The 22,686-nt window shown below is 36.3% G+C and overlaps 1 protein-coding gene across 1 annotated transcript; it reads left to right on the forward strand.

Annotated features, from left to right (window-relative positions):
• The first annotated feature begins 5,694 nt into the window (after positions 1–5,694).
• marco (macrophage receptor with collagenous structure) lies at positions 5,695–16,349 on the forward strand. The gene is made up of 18 exons (XM_026912855.3): positions 5,695–5,765; positions 5,874–6,028; positions 7,413–7,514; positions 8,575–8,678; positions 8,783–8,906; positions 9,626–9,688; positions 10,762–10,833; positions 10,966–11,064; positions 11,764–11,808; positions 11,976–12,047; positions 12,149–12,202; positions 14,509–14,604; positions 14,692–14,736; positions 14,854–14,898; positions 14,988–15,023; positions 15,170–15,253; positions 15,395–15,556; positions 15,722–16,349. The coding sequence occupies exons 1-18, from the start codon at positions 5,707–5,709 to the stop codon at positions 15,850–15,852; spliced, it is 1,548 nt and encodes a 515-aa protein (XP_026768656.3). The 5' UTR covers positions 5,695–5,706; the 3' UTR covers positions 15,853–16,349.
• The last annotated feature ends 6,337 nt before the right edge of the window (positions 16,350–22,686 follow it).

Genomic DNA, 22,686 nt, shown 5'->3' on the forward strand with positions numbered 1-22,686 from the left:
TGACAAATAAATGACCAATCTCGTATATCTCTGCAATGTGTTGTATACTCTCTAATGTGCTGCAGATCATTTGCTTCCTGCACACACATGACCTTGTGCTTTTCTGGCATGGCATCTGGGAGAACGTGAGGGATGTCTGGCCAAGACACTTCACTTTATGAAAAAACATACATGCATACACACTCACACACACACACACACACATATATATATATATATATGTTCTCCATTTTCATGCCAAATCATTTTCTTTTCACCTCACTTATTATCTAATTAATTTTTTCTGTATTTTAGTTCCAGATTTTGGCCTTATAGGTGCCATTACACTTTTAAATAATATATACATTTTACTTATAATATAGACTTAAGAAATAGTATATAAGAAATAACTTTCATTTTTACCTTTGAGAAAGTCTATTTTTGCTTTTCGCTTGTAATTTCAGCTGTGTGACCTTTGCTCTTTATAGATTTGTGTGGACTTCACCAAATGCAAATCAGCTATGCTGTGCATGCACCTGGTAATTTACAGGTGTTTGGCATTCATCAACATATACTACATGGCCGAAGGTTTGTGGGCATCTGACCATTACACCCATATGTGGGCCTTGCCAAAACTGTTGCCACAAAGCTGGAAGCACACAATTGTATAGGATGTCTTTGTATGCTGTAGCATTACAATTTACCTTCACTGAAACTAAGGGACCCAAATCTGTTCCAGCATGACCATGCTCCTGTGCACAAAGCGAGGTCCATGAAGACATGGTTTGCCAAAGTTGTGGAAGAACCCAGGAGGGCTGCACAGAGCCCTGACCTCAGTGTCTGACCTCACTAATGCTTTTGTGGCTGAATGGGCAAATCCCCACAGCCATGCTCCAAAATCTGGTGGAAAGCCTTCCCGGAAGAGTGGAGGTTATTTAAGCAATATCACACAAGCAAGAGTGTGGTTATACTGAATATTCCACATAACAGCAGGATTGAGAGTGTGATATTGCTTTTCTATGTTTTATACATAAGAAATTAATATCAAGTAACTGACATTTCAGAAACAATATGGCCAAATGATTTGTTTATTTTTGCTCTATGAACGAAAATAGATCCCAAAGAAGCCCCAATCACTGATAGCCCATTGGCTAGCTAGCTCACATGATTTGTACATTCCTGTTAAGTGTACATCTGGTGAAACTGGCTTCCCTTCTTCTTTTGCATCTTCATCTAATGAGCTTTCATATTTTAAGTCAGAAATTATAGTCATAAAGAGTACATCATTCGCCAAGTCTGCTGATGATGTCGCTAACTCTTCTGCAGTAATGGTTTCAGTGGGACTGTTGCTGGAATTGTCCAAGCAAATTAATGGACCGGAACTAACTGTTGTATAATATAACAGCAAAATGGGGACAACATCTGGAATGGTATGTTCAAAAACCACATATGGGTGTGATGGTCAAGAGGCCACAAACATTTGGCCATATAGTGTACACATGAGAGTACAAAGAAAGTCAGCTTTTCTGAAACTTTTGTAAATCTGGCGGAAATCTGTGGGTTTAGTGCAAGGGGACACAATGACTCAGTTAAGGGGTAAATGACTGGTGAATGACCCCTTGTGAGAATTTCCCTGTTTGCTGCTCAGTGGAAACTTAGACAGCTTACACTTGTCATACTACTTGACCTTACATAATCCTGTGTATAAAGCCTTTGTATTGTTTTAAATGTTGCATCACAATTCTCAAAGAAAGATATTTTAACTCACTGTATGTTTGTATAGATGGGATAAAAAGAACAAAAAAGAACAGTATGAAAGGACACATACACTCAGGTCTGGAAGTATTTGGACAATTTTGGAGTTTTGTGATTTTGCCTTTATACACCACCACAATGGATTTGAAATAAAACAATCAAGATGTGATCGAAGTGTAGACTTTCAGCTTTATTTTAAGAGGTTTCACAAAAAAATGGCATTTACCATTTAGGAATTACAGCCATTTTAAACAAAGTACCTCCATTTTCAGGGGCTCAAAGGTATTTGGACAATTGACTGACAAGCAGTTATTTGACCAGGTGTGGTCCATTCCCTCGTTACTTCAAGACAAATGAAGCAGAAAGAAGGTCTGTAGTTGATATCAGGTATTGAGTTGGCATTTGGCAGCTGTTCGACTGGAGCTACCAATATGAAGTCCAAGGAGATCTCAATGCAAGTGAAGGAGGCCATCATTAGGCTGAAAAAACAACATAAATCTATAGGAGAGATAGCAAAAACCTTAGGTGTGGCCAACTCAACAGTTGGGTACATTCTTAAAAAGAAAGAAAGCACTGGTGAGCTCAACAACATTGAAAAGCCTGGAAGACCATGAAAGACAACTAAAGTGGATGATCGCAGAATCCTTTACTTGGTGAAGAAAAACCCCTTCACAACATCAACAGAAGTCAAGAATACTCTGGAGAAGGTAGGCGTATCATTGTCAAAATCTACAATCAAGAGACGCCTTAATGAATGTAAATACAGAGGGTTTACAACAAGGTGCAAACCACTGGTAACATTCAAGAACAGGAAAGTCAGATTAGACTTTAACAGAAAACATCTAAAAAAGCCTCCCATGTTCTGTTATAAGATTCTTTGGACTGATGAAACCAAGATTAACTTGTACCAGAATGATGGGAAGGGAAAAGTATGGCGAAAGAAAGGAACAGCTCATGATCCAAAGTATACCACATCATGTCAAACATGGTGGAAGAAGTGTCATGGCATGGGCATGTATGGCTGCCAATGGAACGGGCTCACTGGTGTTTATTGATGATGTGACTGCTGAATTCTGAGGTGTATAGGGCTATACTCTCTGCTCACATTCAGCCAAATGCTACAAAACTGATAGGACGCTGCTTCACAGTGCAGGTGGATAATAACCCTAAATATACTGCGAAAGCAACTCAAGACTTTTTGAAGGCAAAGAAATGGAATATTCTTCAATGGCCACGTCAGTCGCCCGATCTCAACCCAATAGAGCATGCTTTTCACTTACTGAAGACAAGACTGAAGGCAGAAAGACCCACAAACAAGCAGCAACTGAAGGTGGCTGCAGTGAAGGCCTGGCAAAGCATCTCCAGGGAGGAAACTCAGAATTTGAGTTTTGAGAACATGGGCTCCAGACTTCAGGCAGTCATTGACTGCAAAGGATTTTCATCCAAGTATTAAAATTATGGTTATATTTACAATTATGTCACTTTGTCCAAATACCTTTGAGCCCCTGGCCGTAATTGTAAATGGCTGTAATTCCTAAATGGTAAATGCTATATTTTTGTGGAACCTCTTAAAATAAAGCTGAAAGTCTACACTTCGATCACATCTTGATTGTTTTATTTCAAATCCACTGTGGTGGTGTATAAAGGCAAAATCACAAAAACTCTGTGTCTTCCAGACCTGACTGCATACACATATAATATACTTGTCTTTCTAGTTTAACTACTTAACAGGTAAGACATGAATTAATAAGCACACATATACACAGATCTTGTTACACTAAACATTTTGTTTCAGGAATTGCACATGAATTGGATTAGTTGGTTTGAATGACTGTGTGCCTTGGATATTTTGAAGAAAGAGAGCACACTTCAAGCCTCTCCTGCTCTCTGCTCTTAGATGAACTCTGACAGGGTCACCCAAGATCATCAGAACAAAACACACACATCAGCAACAGAGTGCTGCTCTCATCAAATACACAACCTGACAAATGTATAAACAAATCAATGACATGCAGTTAGAGTAAACAAGGTCACACATTCAGAGCAGGCAAGAGACTTCAGAGGCCTGTGATCATTTTCTACAGGTTACATGGATGGATTGGATTGTCCAGTTTTCCTGTCTTTAGCATAATTACTCAGTTTTACTCAGTAATACAATCCTACAAACACACCAGTCTTAAGTGTTGCTTGCTGAAGAGCCATATGTTGAGATCGGTATCTGGTAAGATGGTGACAGGAGTTTTCCTTTTACACTAAGAGATTGCTGCTATTAATTCATATCTGTAAGTGTTCCATGTTCCAAGTTGCCCCATGAATGTTTCTCTGCTTGTATACTATGCAACCTGCATAACATTGATTGTAACAGCTGTATATATTATTTAATTCTGTGTATGTGTGTCTGTGTATGTCAGATTGAAGCATGTGCTCTGCTTTTTGCTGCTGTGAATGTTAGTTATATTTTGTATATTTTATAACAGTGTTATGTTGCATTTTAATGTAAACTATTTTAGGATGCGGCTTAACATCTGGCTAGGAATACAGATACAAATTAGCCTTTTTGGGATAACTCTGTCTGACTTACAATAAAGTTGATACTGTTTATTAATGGGAACTGTGCTTGACAAATAAATTAGTTTAAAAAAAATTAATAAATAAATAAAAGTATGCAGTATATGAGTGTGTGCTGGAGCACTGATATGTCAGTAGCCTGCAGTGCTGACTCACATTGCAGTAATAATCGACTGCACATTCAATCTATGTAATCCATCTAATTCACATGCCTTTCCCTGTCTATACAGTACAGAAAAACAGAACAGTTCTGATTGTGTAAGAGCTGTTTAAGTTCCTCTATCTCAAATAAAGTTTTTGGGGGATAATAAATATTAATGTTTTTCAATGTGTGCCCACAGTCAGATGACTTCTGATATGCTGAATCAGCTTTTGGTTCTACTTTTAGAACTACCATGCATGTTATTCACAATTGCGTACACAGCATTATTGCACTGTGGCTCAGCCTCTTTTTACCTAAATCATTGCCACAAAACTCTAAACACATTACACATTTGAAAATGGAAAATACTTTACACATTGCTGCACTTCTAAACAAAAAATCTCACAATTATATTTATGGGTTTTGGACCAATGACTTGTTGTGAAATGTGTGTCTGTGTCAGGGCTAGACTGAGACAATAACTTAGGCCTGGAATTTACATCCAGACTGTTTTTGTTTCAAAATTCAGTTTAGATTGAGTTAATTTCCATCCAACCATCCATCCATCCATCCATCCATCCATCCATTCATTCAGTTATCTTCAGTAGCCACTTTATCTATCCTGGGAACACAGAGGACAAGACAGGAATGCACCAGTCCATTTCAGGGCACTACACACACATTTAGTTCATTTTTAGTGAGATTTTATAAGTTTAGACTTTTATTAATGAGTTAATTTATGGTTTATACAAGCTCTCCCAAAAATCACACTTTTGAGCAAAATGTCTTCCAAAATTTTTCATACTTACATATTATTTTCATATTATATATATATTTTTTTCAGATAGTTTTAAGAATGCCTTTACAAAAGAAGAGCATAGTGAAATCAAGAAGCTTTCGCAAGGTTGCAAAGGACATTAACAGGAAACATGGCAAGCACATCACACACGACACTGTTGCCAAACTTATTAACAAATTCGAAAAAGGCTGGAAGTGTTGCGGACCAACCGAGAAGTGGACGAACATTTACTTACAAAGCCACAATTGACGTAGTGCTGACATACATAGTCCCCTATGTATACAGATTTTTGGGACCCCTGTAGTATCGGTTTCCATTCTAGGGATGAACTGAAAGTTGTGGTGCAATTTTTGTGTTTCACATCCTCAAAATGTCCTCTTACTCTCTAAATGTCATTGATCTTTAGCATGAACATTGCACATAAAACTAAGAATAATTATTCTATAATAAAAATGTGTACATAATGATGGAGAACAGAACAGTACTGTTTGTAAAAGTGATGTTTCAGTTCCTCTTTCTGAGGTAAAGCTTTTGAGGAAATTATTTTCTTATGTGTGTCCATAGTCAAATGACTTCTAATTTGTCGAGTCAGCTTGTGAGAACTGTTTAAATCTACAGTTTTTCTTGCAGTCTCTACTCTCATCCACTGACTGTTGTAGTGAAGAAGATGGAGACAGCACTAGATGAAAATCAGGACAAAGACACAATATTTTGCAAAGAAAACCCACTCTATGGTGCAGACATGAATTTCTCCAGCTCAGGCCGCTATAATTTCCAGACAGCTGGTAAGTATCACACGCACCAAAATCAGAACTGTAGAGAAGTTCTGGGTTAATTCCAGTTTGAGCACCAGTCCTGAACTGTCAGTCATCACATCTGCTATTCTCTTAATGCATCGTAAATGCAATTGTCAAGACTACCACCATATATCACTGGTAGGTTTTGAGCCAAAGTATTTTACACAAAAAATGGACTGGAACGGCAAACTTGCAAACCACATGTAATTCTGTCACAAAATTCTAAAATGTTGAAATGATGTGATTTCAATGTAATCATTTATAAGATGATTTTTCAGCTATTTTTTGTATAATAAAATAGTTTGGGTAAGTTTAAACTTCTTCTAAAAATAATCATCACTTTGATGCTTTGTTTCTCATTTGCATGCTTTGTTTCTCATTTGCACAAATGCTTAGCTTGGGTTTTTCTCTGTGCGGAGTTTCAGACTTTCTTCCCATGTCCGCATATCCACATCTGTTTTAGTTCCACTACAAAGAGCATACCTGAAGGTGGATTGGTTACTCATCATGTGATGTGATATAGTAGTTTTAATAACTTTGGTGATGTTCAGGAGCTGCATTTTTCGAGATACTCTCAGGAAGGGCTTTTTCCTTGCAATGGTTCCAAACAATTTGTTGTTATAAAAGTGGCAATTAACAGGTGATTAACAGGTGATTTTGAAACTTGACACCCATAAGAATAAACTGTGCCATTCTAAAACTAAAAATCTTTGGGACTTTTTCCCTTTTTCACCATCCTCTTCACTGTGTGGGGGACAGTGTGCTCTGTTTCAGAAGCCTTCTGTTGTAGATCTTATTATGCTTAAACCTATTTTTAAATGCATTACATGATTTGTGCTGGTCAACAACCATCTGTCTCTTTTATGTTGAAAGATATTTTGAGTTTTTTTTTTTTGCTCTTGGTATTTCTCATAGAATTTTTACATGTGCAACCACATTTATACAGGATGTGGTTAAAGGCAAAAGCAGAGTTATTGGGAAGCAATAATATGGAAGCAAATTAAAAATAATATAAGTAGTAAAGAATAAGAATTTGTTTAAGCTTATTTAAAAAAATTACATAGGGATGTCTTTCGCATTGGTGGAAAAATTTACTTGTTTGGAAAATGTTCAGAAAAAGTTCTGAAAAGCACAGTCTGGAATGTTGTACAGACAATGATGCTGGCTTGGGGCCTTTACTAAGTTTACATCATTATTATTATTATTACTATAATAGTAGTAATAATAATAATAATTATTATTATTATTATTGAATTATTGCAAGTGATACAACTGGAGAACACTGCAGTTTAGCAGATCACAGCAGGTGCTAAATCACAATGCTTTCTATTTTGACTGTATGTGTCATCCTGTGCTTATGATCCTTTTGCAGATGTAAAGCGTAGTAAGTCATCAGGAAGGGCATGCAGTGTTCCAGTGATTGTTATATTTCTGCTTCTATTACTAGGACTGAATGTCTTCCTGGCTTACAAAGGTAAAGCACCATCTGTGCATAAAGACTGTAAAACACTTTTATATACATAAAGTCAGTAAAAGTTACACTTTTAGTTACATGTTTACTGTGCATAAAGTCCTATCTGCTAATGGAATTTACTGAAAATATACTTAACAGAACATAATACTTTGAAATGCAGGCATTTATTCTTTGATAGTTATTTATTTATATAATGCACACAAAACTATCATTGTATATGACATATTAAATTGAGTTTTACTTGTATGTTCTTATGCTCTTTTTAGTGTGAAGTGTCCACTTATTATTGTATATTCCAGTAATCCAAATGGTTAAATCCTCAGCAAAAATGTCCTTCACAAACACAGTTCTTCAAATCTCATAAGAAACACACACACACACACACATTTTAAATAAATGTTATCATCTTCTGTCAATCTTCTAATGATTAGAAATGCATGTTTGCAAGGTCTTGTTTAGAGATAATGGTTTTGACATCTAAGCTGGGTTTAATAGTGGAATAAAGGAATAAATAACAACTTAATTGGCCTTAACTGAAGGTAGTTTACTGTAATTCATCCTGTCAATTAATATTGTGACTTGCAGTATTAAAAAGTTAATTTACATTATCTAGATTTGTACACAATTAGTTAAGTATTAATATATACTCATTTGTGGACCTTGTAATAAAATGACTTGGATTTTATTGTGCCAATATCAATAGTAATCTCAGAAAATTAACACATTTTACTAACAGTTAAGATGCTAGACAAAGACTCAGATTCCATTTTATCCTACATTTATTCAACTCATTTAGCACACATAAAACCATTTTAACAGATCATGATGCTTTTTTGGGTCATATAATTTGAAATGACCCTTCAAATATTAATCAGGTAAAATCAAGTAAAAATAATGCCAAATGAATGTTGCAGTTATAAAGTTACAATTTTTTTAAACCAAAATACCAGATAATATTAAGATGATGCTAAGGTCATGATATGTTTCAGAGAATCTAATTAAAGGTGATTTAATTAAATATAGTTTTGGTCTATTTTTTTTTGTTTATTTGTGTATGTAGTCTTCACTCTGGAGGCATGGGTTCACTCTGAACTGATAAGAAAACAAAATGCAGATCATGAAGCATTCTCCACTTTAAAACAACAGAGCTCTCATTTAGATAAGGTAAAAATACACACACACACACGCACACACACACACTCGCCCACAAATACACACACAAACATACAAATACAGCTTTAATTGAGAGAATTCTGGACTTCCTATAGCATTGCCTGTCCAACCTGTGTGGGGATGAGAGAGGTCTGGAGTCTCTGATGTCACAAATGTACGTACTTAATTCCAGTTCTCTCCAGCTACAGCATCAAGTGGACAACATCAGTCAGCAGAAAGGTCTCTCTCTCTCTCTCTCTCTCTCTCTCTCTCTCTCACACACACACACACACATACACACACACACAAAAAAAAAAAAGTGCATAAAAGTATTTTACCATTAGCAGAGCTGTACCTGCACTGTATAATCATATTTTCTTCATTCTGTTTATAATTAACATTTTATTAAAAGTTATTTTGAGAATTCCAGTAAACAGTCAATTTTGCCATGGATTTAAAACTCAGAGGATGTTCTGTTTTGTGGCCTCTACTAAAGTAGCAGTTTGCAATTTTTAGAGCCCCCTTCTGCCTATGATGCAAATTGCAATTGAAAGAAAACTTTGACTTCCTCTTATCTCCTTTGTTCAACCTATGCATGTCTCACGGGTTCCTGTTAAGGAAATATCTGAAGCCTACCTGTTCTGGCTGGGGTAGGATCTAATTTCTGGGCTGGAAAATTTTAAATGGAAGCCTGAAATGAACAAATTAGCCAAATCGCTTGCATGACAGTGCTGCAAATCACAATTTGTTTTAAGCATTTTCAAATCAAATTATTATTATAGATCTATAAACACTTTAAAGATTTCAAACTGCATCTTTAACTGTTAAAATGAATAAAATGACATTGTGTATGTAGTGTGTTTGTAAAGCATAAATTATATGCATTCAGCCACTATACATGGACCACATGAGATACTTATGCACTTAGATCCCACTTTTTTTCTTCTTCTTTTCAATAGCACGTCCTGGACCTCCAGGACCTCCTGGACCACGAGGAGTCACAGGGTTGCAAGGTTCGGTGGGTGAGTTCCCTATTAAACTAGTGCTTACCAACACACTGCATCACAGCACCACAGCAACCTGACCACACTCTCCAGTCCTGCGATTCCAGTTCCCCAAAGCAAGGCTCTAGTAGCCCTCTAAATTTTCTCAATGCCCCAAACATAAACAAAAGTGTTAAATCTGTATTCTGCTCTTAACCCACCTATATATCTTCCCCTTTCCTGGTCATAACCAGAATGACACATTATACATGACTTTACCTATCTATTCCATGTAGACTTGATCAAGTTTAAACTGACTCCAAATATCCTCAAGCTTGAATTTGCTCAGTAAAGTTTGTGTGTACAGTGCCCCCTGCTGACCAGTTCTGTCTTGGAGTGTGTAATCTCAGGATTACATGCAGAAGTAATGAACATGCATGTTCTGTCCTTTATCCCCTTACTACTCCTGGAGTCCAAATGATCCATTGAATTATTTACTAAAAGCAGCTATTTTCAACATGAATGATTAAGTATGTTAAGCCTTAGATGACCTTAAAAATCAGTTTTTTATTACAGAGATTATGTTCAGGTCATAGAGGATTAGGTTATGTTCACCTGAGAGTATTGAGGTGAAAAAAAGATGTTAAAAATGCAGAGTCTTTGTAAATATGAATCAAAAACGTTTTCTTCACATTTTCTTCATTTCTTCTTATTTACACACACCTATATGCAATAAAGGGGATTCACAGGCAGAAGAAGGGTTTATGTGTTTTGGTGGTTGTATAATAATAACTATTTTTATATAGAATTATTATATAGACTTTTTGATATTTGAAGTGATTTGGGTAATTGGTAGAACTGCCTATAATTTGGTATTTTAATTATATTTTGCACTTGCATTTGCACCTTTCAGACGATCAGCAGGTACAAAGTAATGTACACAGTGAGGGTACTAATGAGGCACTGTGCTTATTTCATTTTGATTCTTTGTTGTTTTAGTATTGAAACCTGTTTCTAAGTAAAGTTTAAGTATATTTGATTTTAGAGTGGAAACCAACCATCTCTTATAGCCTTATAATCTTATCCTTGTGGCTTATGTCTCTTTGTGTCAGGTCCACCTGGTGCTAATGGTTTAAATGGACTCCCAGGATCACCAGGACTTAAAGGAGAGCCTGGATCACCAGGTCAGTATGTGAAATATGGAATAACCTGGCTTTGTCAGTGTGTATGTGTTTATCTGTTTATTGTGTAACAAACTTGCTCTATGTACGTACTATGCAAATTTGCACATGTCTTTGTGCCTACACTTTGTATAGGTAAAGCAGGTGAGCCTGGAGCCATGGGTCCAAAGGGACAGAAAGGAGAGACAGGCGTTAGAGGACCAGAAGGCCCGCCTGGGATCTCAGGCCCCGCTGGTAGTAAAGCATTGCATGCATTGCTTCTGAGCACCTTAAACAACTCCATATATAAATTTATAGAGATAATAACAAAGCAGAGATTTCTCATGTAAGAAAAACCTTGTTTTGTTGCTAACAGGGAATTCACAGAGCCAGTTAAGTGGTTACATCCTTAACTCATAGTTATACTGTATATTAGCATCTGACTGGACTTTAAAATCAGGTCATGTAGTACTTGACGCCAGTTGCGTCAGCTGGGATGCCTCCACAGCAAACAAGTGTAGCATTTTTTGTTTCTAATTTGTATGCCTGCAATACCCTTAAAATATACATCAAACAGGAAGGCAGCTATTAATGAAAAGCTATTTAAGACATTTGACCTTGCTGTGACCTTGACCCTGTTTGGATTAATTTCAAAATCTAATGAGTTCATCTGCTGGTAACAATGATAATTCCATATAAATCCTACAAACATTCAACTCCTCATTGCTGAGTTATTGTTCTAAAGAGAATCTCAGACGGATGCACAGAAAATTTGAAACCATAATGCCTCCACCACCTAATTCTACTGCAAATCTAATATGAACTGTAAAGCTTTGTTCTGTAGTCAGTAGTATGATTCTATAAAGATACTGCAGGTTCTACCCTGCACATATATCTTCCTGCCCTGTAAATCTCTCAGTAATCTCTTTCATCTCTCTCCTCTTTCCTCTCCAGGTGGCCCTGGTATTAAGGGTGAAAAAGGACTTAGTGGAGTACAAGGTTTGTGTTCACCTAAAATGCTTCTCAATAAGTTGTCAGTTGTTATACATCTCTATAATTTCCAAAAATAATTAAAAATGCCTTGATTGTAAGGTGTGTTTGAAAACTTTATTTGCATTCACATAACATTAAAAATTTAATCTAATCCCACTGTCTATTCTCTCCAGGTTTTCCTGGTACAAAAGGTGAGCCAGGAGAACCAGGTAGTGCTGGGCCACCAGGAAACACCGGACCAACAGGTGATCAAGGACATCACCACCTTCCTAATAAAGTTTTTTTTTAAAGCATACTATTTATCAAGTCCTCTGTATACAATGTTTTTTTTCCACCTTTTCTCTAGGACCTAGTGGAATACCAGGCTCACAAGGACCACAAGGAGTTCCAGGGCCAAGAGGTGAGAATGAGATAACATTCCATATGAACACCCCACTCTTGCGGTACTTTTCACAGGATAGAGTACATTACTGCCAAAGCAATAATCTTATGTCATAAATATTCAGAAAAAATGTATCCTCTGTTATAACACTCTGAAAAAGAGAAGGCTGTCTGGGTTGCATTAAAGTCCTTTGTTCTACAGACAGTTTTAATTTCAACACATCTACTTTCAAGTGATAAATGTGAAATTCTGTTCCCAAGAGAAAAAATGTGAAACTGCAGCTAGAGGCTTATGTTTTCAACACTTTTGTAAACAACATATGCTAGAAGCATGATTATGGTTGTTCCAGTTACTTTCATTCTGGACCACTAGGAAGATTTCCTTCAGAACTAGTGGAGTATTTCCATTTGGTCATTTCTCTGATGAATACCAATATCCTCATGACAGTCACGGAGTCATCATCCTGTAACATCGACTATGACCCCATATGGGTAGCCTATGAAAGGTCCCTGCTACATCAAGCTTGTCCACTTTCCCATTCTCATCTTATCAAGGAGTTGAGGAAGTGAATTCAAGATGCTAAACGTATTGCTCTAATTATTTGCTTCTTGTAGCTAATAGTAGCAGTGTGGGTGCTGCGGAAGCGGAGTAACAAATTTCTAAATTTTATAAAATCTTATATTCATAACTTGTGAAATACTGACCTTTTCCAACTTCTTGGAATGAGCTTCTTTGACAGGTACTTACAGAGCTTTGTCCTAACTGCAGCATAATGCCAATAGCAATGCATGAAGCATTGCTATTGGCATTATTAATGTAATTATTAATAATTATTAATTATTAATGTTAATACTACTGACTATGTGCATTATCATTCCTCTGATGTGTGTGGTCACAGCAGGGAGTGAAGCATACAGTAGACACTGCCGCAGAGCCCCTAATGAAGAAAGATAATTAGCTCCATTGCTGCATTGTCACAGCAGGAGCAGAAATAGCAGAAGGCTTGGCTGCTCAGCCCTGGGAAGAGTGAGTGCCTTTACTAGTGGTACAGGCTGATGAATCTCTGTGGCATGCAGATTAATAAAAATGAGCTGACACAGTTTTATGATATGGTGAATGGCCCTTAGTAATATGATGGCCATTACTGCAGACACACTGTGCATTCTGTGTCACCTGTTGCTAATACCTGGACAGGCCACCTCCTTCTCTCTGAAAGACAAACTTACTTTTGTTCTGATTATGTAGCCCAACACTACTATTGCATGCACTAAAATGATGGAACTCTATAGATCAAACAGAATGAGACAGAATGGGGCTCATTAAATTCAGTGTATGGGCGATATTCATTTGTTTATTTCTATTTGTTTATATCTATTGAACCCATTATTTCTGTGAAGTTGGGTTTCAGCAGATGCAACAGCTGATGATGGATGGAGATGCACAATAAATCAATGGCCATGCTGGTGCCACCGCACAGACCATGGTTTTGCCTCTTGTTCATTTTACTGACAGGCCCTTTGTACATACTACTCACCAGATCAGACCTGTGGTCACAGATGAATGGCTGACAGTGTTACAGCAAACCACACACCTTTTATAAGACAGACCACAACATACTGGCATTTTTGCAGTTGGTCAGGAACATGAGTGTGCATGCTCCATCTACGTGTATGCCAGTTGTATGTAAGCATGTAGAAAGTTTTCTCACTGTAGTGTGAAACACTGTGCATAACTGCCTTATCTTGCATTGCAAATAATAATTTTTAGCAGAGTCAGCTAGAAGCATCTCTTTCTGGTCTATACCCTTAAGGTGTACGTGGCAGCATTGTTTGCACACTGGGGACTGGTTGATCTCAAAGGGTGCAGAATGTCTCCAATCTCCAGGCAAAACAATGGTCCAGTAGTAGAATCTTGACTTGGTGCTAATCAGTTTGTGCAAGTTACCATTTGAACTTTCAGAGGACATAGATATAACGTGTCAGTTAATACAACTTTTTTGCTGACCATCATTATACCCAGACAAATCAATGAACTGCACACGTAATCGGTCATCAAGCATTGTCTGTCAAGCAACATGTCATGCTGTGACCAAACTCTCAAAAAAGAGCAGTATCAGAATGCTGACTGATTTCTATCCTAAATAAAGAACAATATATATACAGTAAGTGATATAACTACGTGATGGGCAAACAAATTGTGCATTCTCCTTCACCTTTCCACTGCAAAACTTCATGATTTCTATTTAAACTCACTACCAGTCCAGCTGAATTAACCTTGTACTAACTGAGGTCTCAGTTAATGTAAACTTTGTCTTGAACTCTCAGGATCTCCTGGACCAGTGGGCCCAAATGGGCTTCAAGGGCCCCCTGGACAGAAAGGTTCACCTGGAGAGAAGGGAGACAGGGGAGAAAGCACTGTAGGTAAGGAGAGCACAAGTCACAACAGCTATGATTGGATGACACATAGTGTACGTATGACGTTTTATAATAATATGCAATTTCCTCCAGGTACTCCAGGTATTCCAGGCCCAAAGGGAGACAGAGGCATACCTGGTAAATCAAACAATAAACTGATTATTATGTTACAGACATTAGGTTTATATACTACATAATTATAATATTATCATGAATGAATCATGAATGTATATTTATAGTATACATAATGTGCAGGTTTATCTGGAATTAAAGGGGCTCAAGGCAGTAAAGGAGACACTGGTGAGTACACTGATGTGAACATTTATTCTCAGATTCATTATACATGTTCAGGAACTACTTACTAGTCTCTCTCTCACACAATCTTGCAGGATCTTCTGGTTTACGAGGACCAAAGGGTGATACAGGTATGTGTAGAAGTATCATATATAAGTTTCATGTATATATGTGTAGACTGTGCAGCATATATATTAGTATAAATGGTTTTATGCAGTATGGGTGTTTTTTAGTTCTATGGTTAATGTGTTTATCTGGCTATATTTCTGTCCTCCAGGTTCTATGGGTCCAAAGGGGCAAAAGGGAGAGCAAGGACTCCAGGGTCTTAAAGGAAATAAGGGAGAAAAAGGATCTAATCCACGTAACTATACTTCTAATGGATTTATTATGGCAATATTGCAATATTGTATGTGTGTGTATGTGTGTGTATATCCAGCCCCTTGATTGTATCTAACATCTGTAGAATATCTAATTTGTGTCTGTCCTGTGTTTGTTCCACTAGAGGTGCGCTTGATCGGCACTTCTAATTCAGGCAGAGTAGAGGTACTGTATAACTCAGAGTGGGGCACGGTGTGTGATGACAGTTTTGACACTATGGACGCCACAGTATTGTGTAAAATGTTGGGTTTCCAGCGAGCTACACGTGTTTTCACAGCACAACCAGGTGAGTCACTACAGCTTCTTCCTGTTTCTATAAAGCAGTATCTTATACTCATTTATTTAATCACACAAGTTAAAAATCAGGTTAACATTTCGATGTTTTTTCAAAAAAAAAAAAAAAAAAAAAGGAACTCTCCCAAGATTTGTTTTTTAAATTTCTGTATTTCAGGAACAGGCCGGATCTGGCTGGATGACTTGCAGTGTGTAGGAACAGAGGCCAGCGTATTTGACTGTAAACACAGAGGCATGGGAGTGAATGACTGCCAACACAGTGAGGATGCTGGAATAGCTTGTTCCTGAATGGCCACAACAACCAACCCAACACCCCCACACCCCTGACACACATACACACACGCAGACACACAAGCAGACACACAAGTAGACACACACACACATACACATACATAGGCACACATGCAAATTGGACTGAGTGTATACAATGATTTTTTTTTTAAATAATCACAATTGTAATACAGTAATGCATGTTGAAGATTTAAAGATAACATTGTGACAGTCTCTGTCTTTCTTCATCTTTCTCTACTCCTCCAGCCTCTCATTCTTATTTGGAGGGACCCTAAACACATAAATAAGAGCTGTCTGTCTGCCTTCCTGTCTGTATTTGTGCCTTAGCTATTACATTATTACAACAAGGATAAATACATTGCTTTGGGTCAGCTTATTTATTAATTTGTTTGTTTGGTTAATTTATATACTACTTTTCTAACACACAAGATCACTCCAAAAGTATGTAACACAAAGTAACATCAATTAAAAAAACACCTTAAACCTGCACCAAACCTCAGCATGTATTTTAAGATCTGATTAATAATAAGCCTTTCATTTTATTTTGAAGTTTTTGTTGGAGTGCAGCAGGTAGCGTTGTCATGTCACAGCTCCAGGGTCGATGGTTTGATTCTGAGTTTGGACTACTGTTTGTGTGGAGTTCTGTTTGTTCTCCATGTCCAAGTTCTGGATTGGCTACAATAATTGCCCTTGGGTGTGAATGACTTCGCGAGTATGTGTGTATGGTGCCCTGCTATGAGCTATCTTCCCATTTAGGTTGTATTCCTGCCTCGTGCCAACTATTCCTGGGATAAGCTCTGGATCCACTACAACCCTGACCCAGATAAAGCAGTTACTGAAGATGAAAAAAATGAATGACTGAATTTTAGTTGGACAAATATTATTACCACAGAATCAGTAATATAAATCATCATATAAATCACAATTGCAATAGCTTTAAAGTTAATTAGCCAGCCAACCTGTCTTTGCCACTGAATTAAGGCCATCATAAAAAGTAAACGCACATTTTGTCAGAACTTTCATCTGTGAAACATTGATGAAACATCGCCTTTTCTTTTTACACCTTGGTATGTCCTATATAAATAAGCTGCACAATTTACTTTATTTGTTCCAGTAAATCTCAAACCTCAATTCATCTTTATGACCTCAACCTGTGACTTCAGCCTCAATCTTTTCCAAGATAACAGCATTGTTAATGTGTCTAATTCATCTGATTGCAATCATAAGCAAAAGACCTGACCACAAAAGCAGGATGTTGAAGCAGAAAAAAATTTGGCTTCTCTCCAGTTTATTGATTTTTTAATATGATGCTTCTTGAACTCTGGAGTTCACACCAAAGTGCATTCAGTATACTGCATGAAAAACATTGATTTCAGCCAAAGAAGCCAGAACACTTTACATCTTTAGCTCACAATGCCAAGATTAAAAGGCCAACTTGTCCTTAGGACAGAAACCAAAGGAACCAAATATTGACCAAGTGGCAAGATGCCAAGACTCCTGTTGGAACTTTAGTCTAGTCCACCACCTAGTGGCTGATTTTTTTTTTTTATAATAGACTTGAATATTGGAACTGACAATATTAGCATTTATTAGGAGAAGGTAGGGTGAATTCAGTTTTTGAATTTTCACATTGTCTAAGCTTTCTTGCCTGTAATAAAACAAATATCCCAACACATGATACATTTCTGAAATCCTCAGGGTGTTCACTATTTACAGAAGTTAACGTGTTTATATATATTTAATATTCAATATTCGATGTTCAATTATAGCTCATATTTTTGAAATTTATTACCAATCTTTTCTAAAGTTCAGTATGAAAAGATTATGTACAAATCACATCATTAAAAGATAAGTAACATTTTATTATCTATTTCTTTCAGCAACATCACAATACTAGATTTAGATTTAAAAAAATAATAAACTTGAATATCAGTCTAAAATTAAATGATATGATGTGTATAACCCAAAAACTAATTGCCGCTAAGTTAAACTGTTCCAATTTACCTGATGCCCCAGCATACCTGAATTCACCCTATTTAATTCTTTTAGATGGACTAAAGCTGGGAGTGTTCAAAAAGCATGTAAACATTTGCAAAAGCATGTAAAGCACGCTTTTTAATAAATAAATAAATAAATAAACCTGACTTGACCATTTTCTGTGCTCCAGCACACCTGCTTTGACTTTTATGTTATTATATGGAATCCACTGCGAGATGCTCGGACTGCAGTACACCTCATTTGTGGGTCACTTTGGATAAAAGCACTTGTAAATGCCATGTAAATTAGTTAGGTGTGTTAGCAGAAAAAAAAATACTTTGTTCTTTTGAGTGCTGTGGCCCTCAAAAACAGATGATGATGATGCAACTACATTCACATAAAAACCTTTGACCATTCTGGCTTCTTATTATTCTTTGCAGTCTGTACCTTATATAACTATAGCAATACTACAAAGCAGTGAAAGCCGTAATATGAGCAGTGGCAATGTCACTTTAATAAAGTGGATGAAACACTATTTAATATTATTTACTAATTTAACACTATTAATTCATTTTTCATTCAACTTCTGTATGCGCTTTATTCTGGTCAGGGCTGTGGTGAAAACTTCCTTAACACCAGAGAAATAATATTAAGCAAGTAATACACTATATCTCACCTCATACAAACAAACAAACAAAAAAAGAGACATAGAAGATAAAGCTATAAGAAATAGAATGAATAATATGCACTTACAAACAGATAGTTTATACTGAAATACAATAAAATCAATCCATAACTATTTTTAAGCTTGCTGTCATTATTTTACTATAAAACAAGAATTCTCATTTACTGTATTTTTGTATTTTGGGTACATGAATATTTTCACACTAGTGTCTATGGAGACGGCTTAAATAAGACAAAAGAATTATTACAGTCATTATTACAGATTATTACAATTAACAAGATGTGTCACATTAAATTTATCTTAACATTTTAGTAAAGGAGAGTGTGTAAAATTAATATAATATTAACATTCGTAATAACAAATATTGTTTTGAGATCAAAAACTGCTTGCACTCAGGAAACCTTCATGGAGATCTTCAGGATTATTTGGTTATGTTCTTAGGGTTCTACCTTTGTAGGTTTCCACACAGAACAGTTTTTGGTTCTACACAGAACGTTTAAGGGTTCCTTAAAAAGACGACTGAAGAACCTTTAAGGGTTCTAGATTTAAACTGTTTTTTTTTAGTGTATTAGCTAATATGCTGTTATTCCTACAGTTACATGTATAAACTGATCATTTTAAATTCCATTTGCTCAAAAATAATTTTCATATGATGTTTGTTTTGTTTATTGTATAACAACAGACATATCAGACTCTATGCATAACCATATGTGTTATTCAGATCTAATGACATGTAGGATCTAATGACATGTAGGCTTCTTTAATTCAAGTGCTAACACTCTGTTAATGTGATGTCTGTCTCCTTTCATAAATGACAAAATCTAACACAGATTACAGTGCATTGCAATGTCAGAGTTATTCTCAATCACTTCTAATAAGTTTTACAGTAATGTAGCACATTGTTTTAGACCATTTCATTATAGATAAATAAAAGAGGTTCCTAGGTTTGAAGAACTCGTCATAATTTGAGTAAATTCTAAATATAAAAATAACTAGCAAATATCATGATTATTGCTTCATTTAAGTCCTGAAAGTGCATTTGTAGATCAGTCACCCTGTAAACTAGTCAAGTGAATTTGGGGTTTGTAATGCTTGTATGGCACCTAGGTCATTGTTAAAGGTTAATATTTCAAAGATGTCACACCTACAGCAACTATTAGACCTATAACACTGGTTCCATTGGCTTTAACTGCAGCCTGGTACTTGTGTAGGAAGATTAATGCTTAATGACACCCTGTAAAGAAAGCTTGTTATATTCATTCACTGATTAGACTGCAGTCATTTTGCTCCACCAACATGGTGCATGGCGCTGTAGCTCAACTTTCATTCACCACTAGATGGAGTGAGAGGTTTTCACCAACACCTCACCACACTCAGCCCTGGATTTCTCTGCTCCACGTGCTTGCACGCAGGCTGTTCAACCCTTTCTTTTTTTCTTCTTTTTTTTTTTTTTGTACCGAAAAGGAAAATTTAACTTGATATTCTCTATTTTTTAAATAAACCCTTTTATGCGTAAATATAGGCTGACTCTCTCTCTCTCTCTCTCTCTCTCTCAAAGAGAGTCAAAGTCAAAAGGTTGCTTTATTGGCATGCAAAATATTACCATTTATATTGTCAAAGCTTGGATATAGTCTAGTTAGACATTACAAGTTAGAAAATAACTACAGAAATAAATAAACAGAAACAAATGTACATGCATTCAACAATACAGGCTATCTGTCTGTCTGTCTCTCTCTCTCTCTCTCCCTCTAGCCTAAGTAGGCTGAAACATATCCAGTAACACCAAAGCACAGGACAAGCTTCCCGTTATAAAGACAATCTTCCTTTTTACCCCAAATAATAATGTCTGGTGAGTGAAATCCACCTGCGTTTGCTGATAGTTGCAGTGAGTCTCTATTATGCATAACCTCTGGGTGCCTATGAAATCGCAGTGGCTTGTTGTTCATTAGGTCGATCGTCAAAATAAAACAAAAATAGGCCTAAATAGATTAAAAAGTCTGAGTAGTTTGTCTGTAGTCAAACAAATAAAACGCATTACATTTGAGTCAACGAACTGTTATAATATAGATACAAATATATTACAAACATTTCAGATTTCAGATGAATGATTTTTAGATGATAATGGAAGAGCGCTTACATGAAAAAGGAAAGGAGGAAAAGAGGTGAAAGGTTTGTTGTTGTTGTTGTTGTTGTTGTTGTTGTTGTTTTATTCACCGTAGTGCCATGGGAGCTTTTTAAACCTGGTGGTGAGTCACAAAGAAATGTTCTGCAACGTAACAATACAAAAAATTCAGAAGTTCAGTCAAAACGTCGTTTTTTTAAAAAAAATAATTTACTTTGTCAATACAAGATATGCTTTATAACGTAGGCTATATTTTTACTTTTTTTTTTTTTTTTAATTTACTTTGCCAATACAAGATATGCTTTATAACGTAGGCTATATTTTTCCTTTCTTTTTTTTTTTTATTTTTTTTTATTTTTGCATTTTTATAGAATAGAATAGAATAGAGAATAGAATATCTTAGCCACGTGTGTTGCGTGAATGCAGGGTGATCATTCTTCCCGCATGAAGAAACCCGCACTCACGCACAGCTCAGAGGATCCACGATAAAACGAAGCCCTCGTGCATGCTGCAGTTTGTAACAGTGCTCTTACCATTACCTTAAACTACATACAGAGCAGGTCTAACTCCTAAAGATCCCTGAATAATTCTAATAATAAAATAAAAAATTAAATTAATTAAATTACGAAGCAATTGAAACTTTCTAGAAAAAAAGCGGAGTACTTGCTGATGTACTCATGCATGCTACACTTTCACCAGCGAGCAAAACACAGTCACAGAATTAATATATCATCTATAACCTTTATTTTGGGCTTATTGTTTTCCTGTTGAACACTGACAGATTTTTAAACGTGTTATTAAATCATACTTTAGCACTCTGCTGCTTGAATTAAATAATTTTAATAATCATGAACCATATGCATTAATTAAAAGGGGAAAACTACATCATGTTGAATTTACCATCATTTGCACTATAGCCTTTAGACTTGTGCTGCATTAGCAGTAAGTTTTCTCTGTTTCTGTCATTTCTCATGGGAACAGGTCCAGCTGGGCAGCATATTTAGCTGCACATTAAGCAAGGTTTTATCGCGCTGAAAGCGACATTTATCATGTTTTGATACACCGCGCTGACATTAATCACTGAGCGCTTGAGAATCAGTCAAGCCCGGTGTATAAATGTTGTCTCAGTGAGCCCGGGCTCAGTGCGCAGCGTCTGCGTAACGCGGTGCCGCGGAAGCTCGTCCCCGCTCGCGCCTGATTAAGCGGCGGGTTTCACTCTACTCTATTCACTGGGATATGATGAACGCCTAGCTGATCGCGCTGAATGCGCTGTAATTAAACCCTATAAATTATCTCTCACGGACGCTCTCGATGCGCTTCCTGCAGGAGAGATAGCAGGCTGTTCGGCCATTAAGCGCCTGAATGGAGCTGACTCACAAAACGGGCAAGTCTTGGTGTCCTAATTAGAATTTAATTACCTTCCAACAAATAGTGCTGGGGATAGAGTTCTCAGACCTGCCCACCTGCCCACCTGCCTATCTGCCCACCTGCCTATCTGCCCACCTGCCCACCTGCCTATCTGCCTATCTGCCCACTTGCCCACCTGCCCATCTGCCCACGCCGACATAGCGGATTACACCACAAAGCTGTGCCTAGCTTTCATATATATATATATATATATATATATATATATATATATATATATATATATATATATGTATATATAAACATTCATAGATTTATATATATGTATAAACCTATGAATGTTCAGTGAGTCATTACAGTCTTATTACTAATCATAATCATAACAGTCTTATCACTATTAATTGTGTCATGTATTATTATTATTATTATTATTATTATTATTATTATTATCATTATTAATATTATTGTTGTTGTTAAGCCCGTTGATAATAAGACCTACTACATTACTAGGCTAATATTATATTGGTCTAATTAGGCTATAAAATTGGATTAATTATTATATTATATTATATTATATTATATTATATTATATTATATTATATTATATTATATTATATTATATTATATTATCCCACACACGTGCCTGGTAGCACTGCGTATGCTCATTTGTTGAGGCTTATTA

The sequence above is a fragment of the Pangasianodon hypophthalmus genome, chromosome 5, assembly GCF_027358585.1.
Source record: "Pangasianodon hypophthalmus isolate fPanHyp1 chromosome 5, fPanHyp1.pri, whole genome shotgun sequence".
Classification (NCBI taxonomy): domain Eukaryota; kingdom Metazoa; phylum Chordata; class Actinopteri; order Siluriformes; family Pangasiidae; genus Pangasianodon; species Pangasianodon hypophthalmus.

Bases quoted from the DNA above. Each gene is read 5' to 3' on its own strand.
- marco (XM_026912855.3), top strand. From the start codon at position 5,707: ATGATGGAGAACAGAACAGTACTGTTTGTAAAAGTGATGTTTCAGTTC. The intron at 9,689-10,761 runs GTGAGTTCCCTA...TCTTTGTGTCAG, and splicing joins AGGGTTGCAAGGTTCGGTGG to GTCCACCTGGTGCTAATGGT. The intron at 14,605-14,691 runs GTAAGGAGAGCA...AATTTCCTCCAG, and splicing joins CAGGGGAGAAAGCACTGTAG to GTACTCCAGGTATTCCAGGC.